Source organism: Epinephelus fuscoguttatus, linkage group LG2 (assembly GCF_011397635.1).
Source record: "Epinephelus fuscoguttatus linkage group LG2, E.fuscoguttatus.final_Chr_v1".
NCBI lineage: Eukaryota > Metazoa > Chordata > Actinopteri > Perciformes > Serranidae > Epinephelus > Epinephelus fuscoguttatus.
In genome coordinates, this window is record NC_064753.1 from 16,391,983 (window position 1) to 16,411,667 (window position 19,685).

The 19,685-nt window shown below is 40.3% G+C and overlaps 1 protein-coding gene across 2 annotated transcripts in view; it reads left to right on the forward strand.

Annotated features, from left to right (window-relative positions):
* slc6a2 (solute carrier family 6 member 2) overlaps positions 1–19,685 on the forward strand; it is a 35,992-nt gene that overhangs the window by 6,296 nt on the left and 10,011 nt on the right. For both annotated transcript variants that reach the window (XM_049601288.1, XM_049601292.1), the window contains exons 4-8: positions 5,633–5,870; positions 13,835–13,973; positions 16,693–16,827; positions 17,483–17,586; positions 19,475–19,599. In XM_049601288.1, the coding sequence (XP_049457245.1) occupies positions 5,633–5,870; positions 13,835–13,973; positions 16,693–16,827; positions 17,483–17,586; positions 19,475–19,599 (741 nt within the window). The remainder of the gene's footprint in view (positions 1–5,632; positions 5,871–13,834; positions 13,974–16,692; positions 16,828–17,482; positions 17,587–19,474; positions 19,600–19,685) is intronic.

Consider the following 19,685-nt stretch of genomic DNA (forward strand, 5'->3'; position numbering starts at 1 on the left):
TTTTCCGTCCAGAAAAAACAGAGGGCCTGGATGGCTCTAGCTGTGAATTCTCTAAAACGGTCCATGAAAAAAATATTTCCTCTCTTGTTGGGGATGGTGAAAGATTCAATGAAATTTAAGAGGCTTCCCAGCTCACTTTACGAAGGAAATGCTTCTTGCTTTAATAAAAGGAAAAGAAGAAACCAACCCTGGAAGTTACAGACTCATTGCTCTTCTCAACTGTGATCAAAAGGTAATAATTTAAGTCCTGGCTACAAAACTAGGTAATCATATCTCCAAAACTATACATCCCAATTAGACTGGATTTATCCTGGGTAGATTTTCATTTAGTAATATTCGTTTGCGTTTAAATACACATATTCAGTTCATGAAAGGGACACATAAGCTGCCGTCTAATCTCTCGACGCCAAAAAGACATTTGACCAGATCAAACAGCCTTTTATTTTTGAGGAGCTAAAACGATTTTTGTTTGGGGTGAACTTTATAGAGTACATCAAAATAACTGATTTCAACCCAGTATCATCTATTCTTATTAATACTGACAAATCACAACCTTTTGATTTGCATTGCGGTGTAAGGTGAAGCGACCCCCTTTCTCCCCTCCTTTCTGATATTGCTGTAGAACCTCTTGCAATAGGAATCTGGAGTTACCCAGGTATCCATGGTGTAGAATTTGGTCATGTTTGAAGCCTTGTAAATTTATATGCTGATGATTTATTGATTTGTTTATCTGATCCAGTAGATTCAGTTGTCAAATTCCTGCACAATATTAAATCGTTCAGTAAACTGTCAGGATATACAATTGATTGGGATAAAAGTGAAATTATGCCTATTATGAATAATTGGAGTTCTGCATTTTTAAAAACTCTGCCATTTAAATTAGTTACCACCTACATTACCTACCTTGGACTTAAGATTTCCAGAAATCCCAAACATTTACTGAAATTGAAGTTCTTGGACATGGTGGACAAACTAAAAGCTAACATCAGGAACTGGAAGCTGCTTCCCTTCTCAATGATTGTTTGTATCAGTGCTCTAAAAATGGCTGCGCTTCAAGTATTCTTGTACCTTTTTCAAAACCTTCCTATCTATTTACCATTGTCTTTCTTTAAACAACTGGATTCAGCTATCCTCTCATTTGTCTGAACAAATAAACCCCCCTCACATTTCTAAAGCCCACTTACAGAAGAATGTAAACAGGGGTGGCCTCGGCCTTCCTGTATTTAGGCATTATTATTGGGCATCAAATGCCAGGGCACTCACTTTCTGGCAGTGGGGTTCCCCGGTGATGAATGGTCCACTGTCTCCCCACTGGTTAAAGATTGAATCTATGTCAGTCTCAGGAACCTCTCCTCCAATACTGCTCTTTTCCAGTGCACAGCCTTTCTACAAATTACGTGATCACAACTTCATCCCCAGAAACTCCCTGAAAATTTTAAACCAATTACCAAAAACATTTTCGTACTACCAAATGTTTTAGTACACATTCCTGTAGCATATAGTGGCATGAAAGAGTTTGGGCACACCTGGTCAAAATTCAATTTACTGTGAATAGTTAAGTGAGTAGAAGATGAAGTGATCTCCAAAAGGCATTAAGTTCGAGATGAAACATGCTTTTCAACATTTTAAGCAAGAAGAGTAATTTATTTTGTTTTGCACAATTTTAAACTGAAAAAAAGGAAAGGAGCATCAAGCAAAAATTTGGCCACCCCAAGACATTTGAGCTCGCAGACAACTTGAACCAGGGTCTCAGACTATAATCAGCTTGTTAGGGTTATGGCTTGTTCATAGTGACTCCTGAAACCTTGTCGCAAGAATCAGTAGCCATGGGCTCCTCTAAACAGCTGCATAGCACTCTGAAAACTAAAATAACTGATACCCACAAAGCAGGAGGTTATATTTAGATAGCAAAATGTTTCCAGGTAGCTGTTTGCTCAGTCTGTTATGTGTGTATATTAAGAAATGGCAGTTAACAGGAACTGTGGAGGTCAAGTTGAGGTCTTGAGGACCAAGAAAACTTTCAGAGCTGTTCATAGGATTGTTAGTAAGGCAAATCAACCCCTGTTTGACTGCAAAAGACCTGCAGGAAGATTTAGCAGACTCTGGAGTAGTGGTGCACTGTCCTATTGTGCTACGGCACCTGTACAAATATGACCTTCATGAGGAGAAAACCTTTCCTGTGTCCTCACCACAAAATTCAGCATCAGAATTTCTAAACAAGCCCAGTGCTTTTTGGAAACAAGTCCTGTGGACTGATTAAGTTAAACAGAACTTTTTTGGATGCAATGAGCAAAGGTATGTTTGGAGAAAAAAGGATGCAGAATTTCATAAAAATAACATTTGTCTGACTGTTAAACATGGAGATGGTTCAATCATGCTTTGGGCTTGTGTTGCAGCCAGTGGCACGGGGAACATTTCACAGGTAGAGGGAAAAATGGATTCAGTTAAATTCCAGCTAATTCTGGAAGCAAACATCACACCATCTGTAAAAAAAGCTGAAGATGAAGAGAGGATCGCTTCTACCACTGGACAAATGTCCTAAAAACACCTCAAAATCCACAATGGACTACCTCATGAGGCCCAACTTGAAGGTGCAACGAAGAATAAGTGAAAATCCCCCAAACAAGAATTTAAAGACTCTTAGCTGGTTACAAAAAGCATTTAGAAGCTGTGATACTTGCAGAGGGGGGCGCCACTAGTACTGACCATGCAAGGTGCCCAAACTTTTACTTTAGGCCTTTTTCCTTTTTTGTTATTTTGAAACTGTAATAGATTGAAAATCATCTTCTACTTACTTAACTACTCACACTAAACGAAATTTTGACCAGTGGTGCTCAAACTTGTACACTGTACAATCACTTGTTCAAACCAGCACTGATGGATAGAGTGTTTCTGGACTGGAGGGAGAGGAGAATGTGCTGCACTTGAGATCTTTATATAAATAAAAAAAATGTCTTGTTTCTTCAGCTCCAAACTAAATATAAAGACCTCCAATCACATTTTTACAGCTAACTTCAAGTCATGCATTTTGTATATGAGTGCATCCCAGAATTCACAGTTAAACTAAAGAGTCACATTTTCTTTATGATAAACTTCTTCTAAATCCAGCCTGAGCCCAAGAACTGGGTGTTCTGGTGTCAAAAATCAAACATTGCATTGAGCATAAGAACACCAATAAAAAAGAATAATAGCTACATTTTAGATTTATTTTAAAATCCCTGAGTACAATATCACAGTCTGTGCTCATCTCGCAAGTTGACATTGCAATGACAATTTAAAAAAATATCTTGTGCAGCCCCCTTTTTTCCCCCCTGAACATACACAAACATCAATTTGACGACAGATGTGAAACATTTAGAAAAAGCAATGCAAGAAGCTCACAACACAACAGAAATAGTTTCCAGGGACACACTTGCCCCTCATCTCAGCTCTTAATTTGTACATCTGTGATTCCCTTCCTCTCTTCTCCTCTCCTCTCCTCCCCTCCTTACAACTTATTCCATCCCACCTGAGATATGAGCGGAGGAGGCAAGGAACAGACACGAGGCCAGAGGAGTCGAGGCATCAGACTTTTAACAACATGAGATGTCATTTTCAAGCAAGATTAATTAAATATGAGGTGTGGCACAGCTGCATCATCAGCTGTGTGTCACGCTTCTTTTATGTCACAGGTGCCAAAAAGACCTCTGCAAAGGACATACTTGTGCAACAAGCCTCTCCTCTCCTCAAGATGCACTTTAGGAACTGAGACCAGTGCCGCTGCTGGCCATTTGGGTGTCCCAAGCACAATTGCTTTGTCATGCCAGCATCTGTTATGTTGCATTGCTGCCACCTTCTGTAACAAGTCCATTACTATACACTCCACGCTTGTTGGAAAAGCAGCGCTTTTTCTAAAAGCTGCACGTGTTGCCTAATTTGTGAAGGTGTTTCTTCATTTGCTTGTGTGGTGTCTATTTGCATGTGTTTTCTTAATCTCCAGTGCGCTGAGCTCTCAGGGTCACCTTAGGTTTCACTAGAAAGCCGATCCTGCAAAAAAATTGTTAAACTGTCCTGACTAGCATAAACTCGCTGGCATAGATCAGCAAGAAAAGTCGATCTAATAACATTCATCTGGCAAATAACAGCCACAGACAAGCCTGACCTCTTCTTACGATGTGATCTTTTACACAACACATTATTATTTGAAGCAGCATGCTTTGAATACGATAAGATAAGTGCCTCAGTCTGCTCTATTGAATCAGCACCAGTCACTGCTTTTGTTGGCTTTAGCGCTGAGGAGGGTTTGTTTTTTTCCTGCCTAGAATGGCTGAGTGATGGATTTATGGCTTCTCTGTTTTTATGTAAGAATATCACATTCCAGTGGAGACAAAAAACAACTCATCCCAGAATTTACTTCATAAGGTGCAAAATGATGGAAAGTAAGCGTTAGCGGCCAGAGGATGTGTGCGAACATAGGTTTGACAAATTATAATTTTATACGTACCCTCCACTACACTGCTGAGGGAATGATTTGTGTACCTCATGGTGATGATAAGATGGTGAAGGGGGTTGAAAATGTGTCATGAGGTGCACCAGGTTGCAGATATGAGGCAACTTTACTATAGGCAACTTGCTATATAGATATAACACAACTATTTTTGGGAGACAAGAGATCTGATGTCTCTTGATGTGAATTGTGTCTTTATTGCTTTGAGTTTGCATTCTGTCCCTGCTATCCATGATGGTGTTTTTTTTTTTTTTTAATTTTGTTTGTTTAGTTTTTTTAGGTGGCTGAAATGCACGTACTCCTATGATGTTTGGATTCTTGGGACTGACTTAAACAAATATATTTATTCAATTTTATGACACATAATAAAGCAAATATATACATCAAAGTGTATCTGCACAAATTATAAACCATACTGTGATGCAACATGTATTTGTACAAATTATTTGGAAGCAAATCACAACATGAAACCGATATTAAGAGCAGAAAATAAACCAGATGTGGTTGTCTTAAACGAGAGTGTGTATTTAAGGTTTTGTATGTGACTTTAAGAGCAACATTATAGCAGCAAAGTAAGTCAAATTAAATCTATAGTGGAGTAATGACAACTTGAGAAGAGAATTAAGTCATGCTCCCTCTCTGTGTGTTGTAATCCAAGCTTGTCTGTCTGATGTTATGGTAAACATTCTGGCTGTGTGTGCATGTTTATTCATGTGAGTCCCTGTAAGTGGGTCCCACCGGCTAGGTAATCACGGCAGCTCTGCACTGCACTCATATAGTGGTTACCGCTAATATCAAGACAGCATTGTTGTGGAAGCATAGTGCCCACCCTCCAGTGTCCCCCAAGGTTAACAATGTGAGCTCTGTCAGCACTGTTGCCATTGTTAAATCTGTTTAAGGAGTTAGGAACATTAGCTGTTAGCCACTTACTCAGCCACCTCCAGAGTTGAGAACCTTGTGCAGACAATCTCACCCCAGACTCTGACAGAAATATAGATTTGCTCTGAATGTTGCATACAGCTCCTTAAAGTGCATCTGCACTAGGCTGCACTGCAACTGCACCGGAGAACAGTCTAAGGAGTAAGGAGGTCAGTAAGTGTAAAGCATCATGTTCTCCTTCCTCACTACTAAATGTCTGTTCCTCAGGTGTGGGCTACACTGTGATCCTCATAGCCCTGTATGTTGGCTTCTACTACAATGTCATCATTGCCTGGTCCCTCCACTACCTGTTCTCCTCCATGACCAGTGAACTGCCATGGCTCAAATGTGGCAACATTTGGAACAGTGAGAACTGCACTGACCCCAAAGCCATCAATGGATCAGTCCTCGGCAATGGAACGTCTTACGCCAAGTACAAGATCACCCCAGCGGCTGAGTACTATGAGTGAGTGATTTCTGATATTCTGTAATTCATTCGTTTATCAGATAGTGACCTGTAAAGGTTATAGCAAGATTTATATTTATTGCAACTTAAAAAATGTAGTAGAAAGACGTCATGGTAACCTGACTTTCTCAGGTTTTACTGTAACAGAAACATAATATCCTGTACACGTCACACCTATTCAAGCGTCAGATCTAATTAAATTCTTTTACAGCACATTTTGCCAAATCATTGGCAAGAAAACACAAAAAAAATCACAACACACAGTCACACTGCTATGTAACTGCTGTTGCTCTCATGCAATGGCGGTTTAAGAGAGGGACCAGCAGGGGTCAGTGCCCCTATAACTCTGAGTCTAGCCCCACCCAACCAAAGAGTCAACGCGGGGCAACGCGGAACTAAATCGTCTCAACAGGTTGCCGGTCAGACCACTTAAAGCCCATACATTGACCAATTTGCCCTGCCATAGTCTCCAAAAATTGGCCAGATATAAAATGGCTCCGGTAAATGAACGTCACTCTGTAGCACACCAGCGGAGTCTTTTCGAATCCACGTAAAATTAAATGTTCTGATTCAGAGTGCCGCACTTGCAAATCGTGAGGGAGGAAAGCAGTAATTTGTGTCTGTTTGTGTGAAATTAATTTGAGTCTTACCTTTTGTTTTCTTTTCGTATTGTGTATTTTGTATTGTTTTGTGTATCTGTAACTGTGATTGTGAGTGATAGTTTTAAAAGAATATTTTGTCTGCACGAGTTAAAATAATAAAAATAGCCCTCCAGAGGCAGATCAGTACGTTAGTCATTTTTCTTTTGATTACTGAAATGTTTAACCACTAATCCTTAGCTGTATTTTAAGTGTGACCCTTCACATACCACTAGTGTTTTATCAGTAAACAATAGAACATTTTTCACACATAAAAAGCACACAGATGTTGAAATCTAGGCATATTCTGCTCTTGCTATTGGCTCTCAGAATTCACCAGATTGATGCCTTTAAATCAAATATATACTAAATTTTCTCCCGGGGGAGCATGCCCCTGGACTCCCCTACAAAGTTCAGAACACCCCACCCCCCAAAGTCTCCAAATATCCTGTGGGAAACACTGATATATATACACACACATCTTATCGGTCAGACTTAGATATTTGACCCTATTTGTATGTGCCCCTGTATCAAAAGGACTGGCCCTAGCAAGCAATGTCTTCAAAGCTTCGGCCTTCATGTAAATACAGCCACTGTATTTAAAACACCAGCTATGTTTGCATGTTTGTTTCATTCGGACACTTAGAACTTATACATTTTAAGTAAATTGAACACAGTCTACTCAACAACAAATGGTGTCACGTGAGTGTTATGCTTACTTGTCCTGGCATTGTTGTCAGAATAATATTAGTACAGTATGTACATCCCCATTAAACAAGTGAACCAGTGTCCACTTAAAGACCAGTGACCAGTCACTGAAACATGAGAAGAGGGCTCCAAAATTAACCAGCCATAAATGTTTGCACTATAAAACATGTATACATAAAACATTCAAATGCACTCTTTGAAGTGCATGAAAAAAAGCTCCATCTGTTTATACTTCAAAGACAGCCAGTTCTTCCCCAGCTTCTGTGAAGACTGACTGTGCAGCCCAGAGGAAGTCTGTGAAGTGACTTGGACAGTAAAAGGGACACATGCTAAGCATGACACACAGAATACAGTGAGCATGCACCCCAGCATATAATTGAGCATGTTAAAGTCCCACTCCCATTCTGCTGGGCTGCACTGTCTCGTACGTTTATTTAATCAGTATTCCTGGATATCGTTTAAACTTCCAGGAACCATCAAACTTGTTATGTTTTGAAGTAAGTAAAACACTGAAACACAAGGAAGTCAGCATTCACATTAAAGTCCAGCCTTGTGAATTACTCTGGCCTTTCAAAAAGTGATGCAATACTGCTCAAAGAGTAGACACAGTGCATATAAAAAGAAGGCAGACTTTATGCTCCCAGTGGATGATTACACCTCACGCATAGGAAAAAATATCTGTAGATTCACAACAGACAGACTGACAACAATAGCGTACTTCAAGACAGATCCTGCATGGGGTTAAGCTCTGTAGGGGACAATAAATCCTCCTGCTTACAGCTAGCTTTAAGCACAGGAGCAATGCCAAGGCACAGCATGAGAGAGTGAGGCCAACTGAATCAACAATTCTCTTGCTTCACCTCTTACACTCTTCTACATCCACAAATACTCTTGAGCCTACCGTCTTCTGCTATCATGAGCACAGTTTGCAGAAAAAAAGTAAAACAAATTTAAAAAGGAACATTCTTTTAGACTTAGTATACGCCCGAGCTGGTGTGGAGTTCAGGCTCACAAGTTGCTTAATACAGTATAACTGTTAAGCTCTTATTTTAGTTGATTTATTGCCTCAGATTTACAGCATAGTGGGTTATTCATATTCACACACAATGTAAAGGTCATGCAATTTCACTGATTTCTTGACACTGCAGGTATCCTTAAACCCCTGTTAGTGAATGTTTTGGTCACTTGGAGGCTCACGGGCTGGCCCAGTGGGACGGGTGGGCCCGAGTGTGCTTGGCACGCCAACAGAGCCACCATGCTCTCCATATTTCACAACTGATTGTTTCATTTAAAATAGTTTTTTTTTTTTTAAAAAAAAAGTAGCGGAGGGGAAGGAACTGAGCAGAGGGCCTGGCTATTGGGCTATAGCCACAGGTCTTTTTTACTGGCAGATATTTGAATCAATGAGGAGAACACCCGCACACTGTCTACACTTGCAAAAAAAAAGTTACATTTATTAGGCTACAATGTTTCATTGATGGACCTTCCTCAGGTAGATAGACAAAATTTAACATGAATATGAATTATGAGCTCATAATCACTGAATCTTGTGTGGCAAACTTAGCTATCCTCCACTCCTCATTCACACACGGGCACCTGACATACACACATACACTGTTGCCAACCTGCTAATTTTCCCGCTTCACATAGCAACTTTTCAAACCCTTTCAGCAACTTGCTGCTCAGAATTAACTCAGTCGGCAGCTCCTCTTTTGCAACAGCACATCGTCTCTCCCTCCCTTTCCTCTTTCACTGTGCATATGCAGGCAGGAGTGAGCTACTATGGTTGGTTTGCAGCGTTCTCAAGCACCGTTCATCTAAACGACATCACACTCGACACTGCGTTTACTCAGATCCGGGAACAGCAATGCATCCACCAAGTGTGAAGTATATGGGATGGATGGTTCTCCAGATATGCAAACAACATGCATACAAACAGACAACAGAGGGTCCTTACATGCATAGGTGAAGACAGGCTCAACTCTCAAGTCTGCAGAGCCCTGAAGGCACACCTCTGCAGTTAATTAATACTAAGCATGTCATGTCCAAAACTAAATATAAAAACTAATAAGAACATACAACACTAAACAGTGATCTTTCTTTTATATGTTTAGTATATGCATATTCCTGATTTGTATTAAGTTTATTTTTATTTTTTTTAGCTTCCCTGCGACTCGTCATATCCTGTAGCTCAGTATCTCTTGGGTAGTTCATCAACTTGAGAGCTATCAGCTAATGGTAATCCATTACCACATCATAAAATGCATCACTACCAAATCACCAAACCCTATGAACACAGGGCACTATTACAAAAAGGCTACTTCGTTACCAGATATCCTGAGGAATAGCTGACCCTCCATTTTATCCCCTAGGGATCATCTAATACCAGTCAAAGTTTACACCTCATTTCTAACTGTAGCACCAAAACATGAAAACAGTCAAAATCATTGTAGCTGAGGAGAGCAAGCTGGTGTGACTTTTCCCATCAGGGCTTGCTGGGAAGCTGTGGAGTGGAAGGGGCTTTGTGAAGACAGCCAAAAACATGGCCTCTGCCAAAAACCTGACCTGGAGTCAAGAGACCTGTGCATCTCTCTGTGACTAACTAACTTGTGCAGCCTCGAGAGATCAAAGAAACCTCCAGATATTTAACTAACCACATCACAGCATCATGTCTATTAACTCTATATGCTCAATGATGTCTAATGATTTAAAGAGATACAAATCATGAAGCGGTTCGGATGGGCTTTCACAGAGTTCTTAAGCTGTCAGTATGCTTCATCAGAAGTGCTTGTCATATGATCAAACAACTTTCCAGCAGGGGATGACTGCATCAACAATCTCATGTCTTACTTTTCTGAGGAGCACCTCATCCACCCCAGCTTTGCTGTTGTTAAATGTGAACTGTGATTATTCCAATTTATGGAGAATGTTTGCCTTTTAAGGACTATCCATTCACCATGGAGGCATGCAAGAAAACCGTTTTATTCACGAATTCAAGTTAACACGCAGTTAGTGATCGATACACAAGTGGTCATTGTGAGGGTGAAGTATTCCTTTCACGTTACAAGTCAAAATTTGGACCAGAAAGCCTCAGTTCTGTAATACAAACTAACTGAGCTTTGAATATGTAGCGTGTTTACACTGGTAGAAGTGTATACAAAGCATATGCAAGATGCTAGATATGTGCCTGTGGTGTTTATGGACACTTCTGTTCCACAATGCAAAGTATTACATCTTTGGTAAAAGACTGGGCTTTCTGTGTAAGTATGGCTGCTGGCAGGCATTATCGGTCAAGTGGACAAAGTGCTGTCAGATTCAGTTCTGGCCCGTAGCAACCACATCTCACTTATGTCCCGGATAACTAAACTTGATAAATATCCCTCATTTAAACAAAAGAGATGTAATTAAAAGACACTAGAGATTGCTTTAACTTCAATTTCACAAGCAAATTGAGGGCATGAAAGAAGTACATTTGAAATAACAAGTGCAATACATTTGTAATTAGTAAAATGAATCAGATTGAAATTAGAAAGAACCCCTCAGGTGCGTTTTGACACTCAAGTCTGTAGTCTTTTTTATTTATGTATACTCTGCATGCCCTGTTTCTCATTCTGTAACCAACATTAAGACCAGGCTGCATGCAATAGTGTGCCAGTCTAAAGTATACAGAAACCAATTAATGGTAACATTGAGTGTCAGGACAGCAGTATAAGCAGCTGGCTGCGCTATGATAAGAGTAAATGTGTTTAGAGTAACTGGGCCAAAGGGACCTGGATTGATGTTATAGTGTGCATTTACTGGCAGTGATGCTATCAAATGAACAAGGAGGCCTTGAGGCTTTACAACATAACACTAACACAAGGCCTCCAGGGACCTACGAAGTAAGTTCAACATACCCGCGATGTCTTTTTGTTATCTGGTTTCACTAACCCTAACATTGGCCATCTGGATAACAAGTATCACAAAGCTCATTATATGCAATCTCAGTCAACTCTGAGTTTTCCTGTCCACCAGCATGTTGATGTGAAAGAGGCAGCGTTGTTTATTACGACCTACATCATCAGAACCACGACTGAAGTACTTTATATAATATGAGATAAAACGGTGACACTAATTACCCGTGGGAATGTTTCATTTTAGGGACAGCACAAAGTCATATTCATCAGAGTGAGATGGAAATGATAATCTGTCAAAAGAGGATGTAGAAACACTAGAAATAATTTCCAAATACTGAAAGTGGGCCAAGGCTTAAAATACTTGAAGGTATTTTATATATGACTTAAGTATAGAGTATGTTTTGCTATTTAGTTTGATGGAAAAAACTCATCACGCAGGTGTCCCGTGTTATTCTGAGATGAAGTGGTGGAATCAGAGTGGAAAAGCAGCCACACTGTTAGCCATTTGTTGCGGTCTAAAATATGTTAAATCTTATTTCATTGTAGACTTGTGCATTGCTTATTGCTTTGCTCAGCATCTCCACAACATTACTATTCTGAGATGTAGAGAGTCCATGCACATCACACACATACACAAAGGGCTGACAGGGCAACAGGGCTAACTGTTAGCAGGACACGGGTAACATTGCCTAACGTGTTTAATGACAGACTCGAGCCAATTTGAGTTTGTCACAGTCTGTGTCGGATGTTAGCTGCTTCTGCTGAGTTAGCTTGTGCTAACTGGGCAGGCGTTGAACTGAGCATTCTTTATAATGGCAGCAACAGAAAGTTTGCTGATCCTTTCCAGTGAAGAGCATTAGTAGCTACCCAGTGAGAGGGGGATTGTCCCTCATATAGGTGTTCACCTCTGCCTCTGGGCAATTAGCTTGTTAAGGGGTGCTGTAGTCATCTATCCCATGGCATTACCCTGTCAGCGGCATACGACTATAGCCTGGACAGCAGGAGACTCTTAGCATCTCTGCAGTAGTGACAGTATATTATATTTAATATATGTTTTTAACTGTTTAACTGTTCAACTGATAGTATTAATTGGTCAAAATTCTAATTGTTGGTTAATGGTTCATTTTTAAAATCCCTAGTAAAAAGTGAATCAGCTTTGTAGTACTGCAAACCCAGGGTTAACCCTGAAGTTACCTCCCTAACCTCCTGTTTCATAGCACAGGCTGCAGGTTAGAGCACAGACTCTAAATTTTCCTCCCCAGATGAATTCATATCTTCAGGCCGCTATCTGCATCCCCAAAGACCTTACAGCTTTGAATTTATTATCAGCCAGAGATAAGTAAATGCTGGAGAGGGGTTTCACAGATTCTTTGGTCCCTTCAGATTGTATGTCTGAACATATTTCAGTTGGTGTGGCCCAAAGGGTGTTTCATCTAGGCTGTTGTGTAAGCAAACCCAGTATCAGATCCAAATCCAGTTCTGCTGTGTATATAAGCCCAAAATATCACATTCCAACTTTATTGAATCATTTAAAGAAACTTTTGGGACATATGTGAAGGGAACAAAGGTGGTTTGAAATGTTTTATCACAGGATAGTGATATCTAAATAAAATAGCAGTTGTTTTTGGTTGTAAGAGACACTGTGTGCACACTCTCACAGGTGTGCTACAGCTAGATACTCCGTCCTCTGTCAGAAGATGCAGGTGACCAGCTATGATGCAGTAAATGTCCACGGTCCTTGCCTATCAGACTGCCTGTGTCCGCCACTGGCTGTTGTTTGTTTCTTGTTTGCCAGTAATGAGTCCTCATCTGGACAGACTGATGTTTCTATCTGCTTGTGAATACAATGCTTTACAGTGCCATTTCCCAAAGCATTTTAATGCTTTCAAACAGCCTTGCCCAGTATTTAACAGTAATAACAAAAAGATTTAAAACTGTGATACCAATGTGCACTTACTTTCCACTACTCAGAGCAGAAATTCAAAGATTGAGCCTGCAGCTGGAAACAATATTTAGATAGATAAACAATTTTTTTCCCATTAGTTCATTATGGCACAATAAAACACTTGATCCTTGATCTGACAGTAAGTGTCTGGCTCTGGGACAATGGCTGATAATAGCAAAATATTACCAATTAATTTAAAAGCATTTTGAGAATAGTTGGGAGAGAGCGAAAGAGTAAAGTGATCATTCACTTCAAAAGCCATTCAAATAGAATGGTGGTCCAGCTTCACTAAGCTTTCACCCTGACTGTTGAGGTCATTTGTTTTAAGTTAAGTGAATTGAATACTTTAGCCAATGATGAATTGGGATATAGTGACAGTAACATATTTGAAAAGCTGGTTGAAGGTGGACTGCTGTAATGCATGTCCTTAGAGAGCCTCTGTTCCATACTTCATCTCCCATCTTTACCTCAGACACCTGCAGTGTGGGGCTGTTTTGTTTGCACTCACCCAGCTGCTACAGAGCCGGGGTGGGCCTGTTCAACGAAAACATCTCTTACTATAGCCAAAAGAAACAAAATACTATACCATAGAACAATGACATCACATTTCCCTTTGCTTGAAAATGCATTGCTGATAATTTCATTATCCATTAATAATGTAAAGCAATTATTGATTTCTCACTGATGACAGTATATAGTATGTAAATTAAATAATGTCCTCTGGATATCATGATACAATCTATATTTTTTCTGTTGTGCATGTGTGTCTTTCTGCAGACGGGGTGTGCTGCATCTCCATGAGAGTAGGGGTATCCATGACCTGGGCCTGCCTCGCTGGGAGCTGAGCTCTTGTCTGGTCGTGGTGGTCTTTATCCTCTACTTTAGCCTGTGGAAGGGTGTCAAGTCCTCAGGGAAGGTACAGGCCCGAACCATCAAACAACACAACAATTGTTGCTCTCTTGGTTTGCATTTCTTTTGATTTAAAATAAATTAGAACCCAAGTCGTTTCAAGCCAACTATAATTTCTGCACAAGAATTTGCAGCTGTGACACCAACACAGACATTCTGCCGACATCCTGTAACTGTTGGCACCGGGTCATAAAAGTCAAGAGGCAGAGATAAACGTTAGTAGGGCTGGAGACTATTCTCCCATTTGCATTTAACACAATACATGTGTTTTATTTCCATTTTCATTCATTTCACAAGTTTAAGTTAAAGATCTAATACTTCTTTTATACACTTAATAGATTAAATTTGTTCAAATCTGTTTTAGTGAGCACTCTTCCTTTTCCTAGTTAATCCATCCACCTGACAGGTGTGGCATATCAAGATGCCAATCAAAACAGCATCATTACTACACAGATGTGCCTTGGGCTGGTCACAATAAAAAGCCACTCTAAAATGCCATAGATGTCCCAAGTTTTGAGGAGCATGCCATTGGCATGCCGACTGCACAGAAGTCCACCAGGGCCGTTTTCCATGAACTGATTTTTCATTTCACTGCCATAAGCTGTCTCTAATATTGTTTCCATGAATTTGGCAAAGCATCCAAATGATCTCACAACTGCACACCACATGTAATCTCAAGTCCAGAACCTCCACATCCAGCATCTCCAGCTGCAAGATCATCTGATACCAACCAGATGGACAGCTCATGAAATAATTGGTTTGCACAACCGAAGATTCACTGCACAAGCTGACAGAAACCGTCTCAAGGAAGCTTACCTGCATGCTCATTGTCCTAACCAGGGTCTTGACCTGACAGCCGTTTATCGTCATAACCAATTTGAGTCGGCAAATGCTCACCTTCAATAGCATCTGGCAAATTGGAGAAGTGTTCTCTTTACAGATGAATCCTAGTTTACACTGTACCAGGCTGATGGTGAGTAAGCAGTTTACCAGTGTATACTTTTGTAACAGAGTGCCCCATGGTGGCAGTGGCGTTATGGTATATGCTGGCATAAGCCATGGACAGTGACCACAGGTGCATTTTATTCATGGCAGTTTGAGTGTACAGAGACACTGTGACGTGATCCTGAGACTAACTGTCCCACCATTCATCTGCCGCCATGACCTTGTGTAGCAGCATAATAATGCACGGCCCCATGCAAACATCTATACACAATTCCTGGAAGCTGAGAACATCCCAGTTCTTGCATGGCCAGCATACTCACCAGACATGTCACCCATTGACCATGTTTGGGATGCTTTGGATCAGTGTGTACAAGAGCATATTCCAATATCCAGCAACTTCACACAGCCATTATAGAGGAGTGAGCCAACATTCCACAGACCACAATCAACAACCTGAAGAACACTATGTGAAGGAGATATGTCGCACTGCATGAGGCAAATGGCGGTCACATCAGATAGAGACTGATTCTTTGGGATATCTGTGACCAAAACATCCATTTCTGTAGTGCTAGTCATGCGAAATGCTTTTTCCAAGGTCAAACTGCACATCTTAGAGTGGCATTTTATTGTGAGTATCCCAAGGCACTCCTCCGTTGTAATTAGGCGGTTTAATCATCCTGATATGCCACACCTGTCATATAGAATGATTATTTTGAAAAAGGAGAAAGGTTCACTAACAATATATCTAGTGAGTGCATAAAAAGTCTTAGGTCTTTAATTAAACCTGTGAAAAATGGGAGCAAAAGAAAAAAAATTCAGTGTATATAATACACTACTTTCTTGCATACAGATACTAAGATTTTTAAGTCCTGTTATAGTGTTCAAGTCATCGTACCTACTACACAATGCACTACACATCATATGCACAGTATTTCTGCATGCTCTATTAGTGTAGCACATACCCTTTCAACTCATAGGGCCCTATTTAAACAAACAATCTAGTGCATGGTCTAAAGTGCATGGCGCAAATGCATTTACAGCGAGTCCAGCTCCACTTTTGACAGTTAACAGTGCATAACCTGCACAAAGAGGTTGTATTCAGTCCCTTGCTTAATCGTAAGTGTGTTTTGGGCATAACATAAATTCGACCACTCAGATTTATCAAATTGGAGAAGCATTTCACTGAGGTGAAGGAGATGTGGGATGAGGTAGCAGTGACCATGTCATCGTCCTCTGGCGTCACCATTAGGCTGCACCATGGTAAAATGATGTCAGGAAACGGGGAAAAAAATGTTTGCAGCTGCCTGTATGTGTAACAAGCAGAGTGTAAGTGCATTGTGAACCTGCTGATACAGGCTCATTTTACGATCTGAAATTTGCACCCTTTAAATGGCAGAAAAATACAGTTTTTTGTTGGTCAGTGGTGCAATCTCTTTCTGCTGCTAATAACAATGCGCCTGGAAACACTTTAAGATCTTAATGACCATCAGCACACAGATGGGCACAAGTACATGTTCTACTGACACAGCAACGTGGGTACTGGCCATGAAAATTACAACTGCATCGGTGTGAAACTAGCAGTGACATCTGCGCTCGGATGTGTGCTGCTTTTCGCCAGGTATAAAGTACAGACAATGAAAGAGGGGCCTTGGGATTTTTTCTCTTTTATGTTAATATACACTGTCAACCACAGTCTGTGTATGTTTATTGACCGAATGGTTCGGTGTAAAAAGGGTCTACATGATGTATTTGTTTCCTCTAACTTGTTTGTGTTTATTTAGGTGGTGTACATCACAGCGACCATGCCCTATATGGTCCTTTTCGTTTTGCTGATCCGAGGCATAACACTACCAGGGTCCATGGATGGCATCAGGGCCTACCTCCACATTGACTTCAAGCGGCTCAACAATCTGGAGGTTAGAGACGGTGCTTGTTGGTCACAACCCATCCATGGGTATTGGAAAGATTTTGAATGGGTTGCTGTAGGATCACCAGTGGAAAAAAAAGAAATAATTCTTGCTTTCAGGAGGAAATTCCAAGTGTCAGAGGTGGACAGGCCTTCAGTTTTGTGTTATTTATTGACATCTAGTTTGATGTTAACCCATGGGACTTTTACATCTATTATTTATGCTCAACTTCATGAGTAACACTTACAACAGAGTCTGTATGGATTTAGAGAGCCTTCTTTCTGGGTTACTATAATCCACTGGGTGGAGTATCTTAAACTCTGAAGGTTAAAGGATCAGTTCTTAGTGATGCCGCTTATGCTATACATACTATATATGTACATTATGTATAGTAATAAATCCCATACACACATACTAAAAGATACAGTTTTCAACAAGCTGAGCTATACAGAAAGTTCAGTTGCTTTGCAGAACATTTGTGTCACTTACATATAGACTTAATTCACATTTTGCAAACCAGAGCCATGTGTATTCCAATACACACATGCTACATAATAAAATTCAGCTTTAACGTTTGAGTCAGGCCTTGTATGTGTGGTATTTCAGTCTGACAGCATTTTTTTAGGAATTCAAAAGCTTTCCTTGTCTTTTATTTTTGCCATAGGTGTGGATTGATGCCGCCACCCAAATATTCTACTCACTAGGAGCAGGATTTGGGGTCCTCATTGCATTTGCCAGTTATAACAAATTTGACAACAACTGCTACAGGTAAGAACTTGCACTTTGTGATTTTTGATAGTCCAAAACACGCCAACAGCAACACAACATCCTGCTGTTTTTGAAGCAGCCGGCCTTTTCCAGCATGGGACTGGATCATTAAGCAGCAGTGGTGATGCTAATCTGTTCAGCTGACCCCAATGGCCAGGTGTTAACATGACAGATAAAGTACAGGCCAGGAAGGGTTGCCAGATAATAGCCAAAGGCTGTATGTTCCCTGATTTGTCACAGTGCTGCTCTTCTTCAGAAAAAAAGCAGGCATGAGGTTGTGAGCTTGACATATCTTTTTCCACATTAATAGGTTGCTGTGGTGCTGCTGGAGGCAGACGCTGGTGGCTAAATGGCAGTTTAACCTATTATGGTTGTAAACACCCAGCAGACAAAATGCATCTTGCTGAAGCCTCACAAAAACTGACATGATCTCGCCGCTACGGTACAGCTATCTAAAAAATAAAAAGGTTCTTATCAAATACATTATCTCCTAATGGGTGGAACATAATGCAAAGTGTCATCGCAGAAGCTTCCAAGCTAAATCAGCCCTGCACTGTAAGTTATAAGCATAACGAACCCCTCCTCTCCTGTCCGGTCTCATTTCCTCCACCTTTTTCAACCCCAAACGGGGCCTCCTCCTTCCGCACCTTTCATGTCCGATTTAGAGATGTGTTTGTACTGCTGGCAGGTGGGGTTCACATTATGCCCTTAGCAGCAAATGAGCAAATCTGAACTAGGTGAAAGGAAACAGCCCGGAAGAGCCAGTGCTCTTAGAAAAACAAGCACTGAACACAGAGTGTTGTTTGAATACCCACACAGATGGAGGAAGTCTCCATAAGGTATAGTGTGGCGAGCGAGTAGTAGTGCATCCTCAATCACACCTATCTGGAAGAAAAACATAATCCCAGGAGCATGGAGGAAACATTAGGTTTAAATATATTTTCCATTGGCGCCAGCGCAATCAGAAGAGTACAAGGTCAGGATGCAACAGGGTGCCCTTCTTTGTTAGTTATGTTTAATAGATTATGTTTAATCAGTGCTTTCAGTAGTCTTGTGGCCTGCTGAAATCAAAGTGCCCCATCTGTTTTAATATTTTCCAAACTGAGCTAAAATTTTAACTGAACTGAGTTATCAAAAATTAAAAAAAAAAAAAGTCAGGAAAGATAAAAACTACAATTCAAACTTATCAGGAAAATATAATTCTCAGAATCTAAACCTTGAAATATTATCAAAGACTAATTAGAACATGTGTGTTAAAATAACATTGCCAGAGCATTGTATTTTAACTGGACAGCTTCCAGTTGTAAAATAGACAAAATGGTTTTCCTCATTTACTTTTATAATCATGTTTGCACACACAATATAATGTTAACATGTTTATTGTCTGTAATTAGTGTACTAACACATCATATAGATGGTTTAGGTGAAGCGCTCTTGAGATGTGCATTTGTATAATGACCTGGTCGACTAGACTGAAGATTAGGACTGAATTAAAGCTGAAAAGATTCTATCACAATCTGCACACAATACGAAAAAGCTCCCTCAGCCCAGAGGGTGGCCGTGGTCAAGTTGCCCCTTTTCAGTTTGTTGTTCAGTTTTGCCACAGAACAGCACACCAATAATATCCCCTCTGAAACAATGTTTGGCTGATGATCAACTCCTAAAAACCTTGAAAAATGCCAAGTAACACATAGCCCTATTTTGACCCGACACATTCATGAAGAATGATACCTTTCAACAAGAAACAGTTTGCCTTTGTTAAATTTAATTAGTATAAGGACCTTCGGGGATAGAAAGTGGTGGGGTTAAAAAAACAAAAAATGTAGAGGTAAAGTAACTAAGCTCTGTTTTTAACTTGTTTTTGTTGTTGTGCCTTTTCTTTCTCCAGGGACGCTCTCTTGACCAGCACTGTGAACTGCGTCACCAGTTTCTTCTCAGGGTTTGCCATCTTCTCTGTGCTTGGATACATGGCTTACAAACATAAGGTGAAAATAGAAGATGTGGCAACAGAGGGTAAGTGCTGGTTTCCAAAGTACAAATATTTAAAACATACTAGTAACACTCCTGCACTACATCAACGCTGACTGGCTCAATACTGT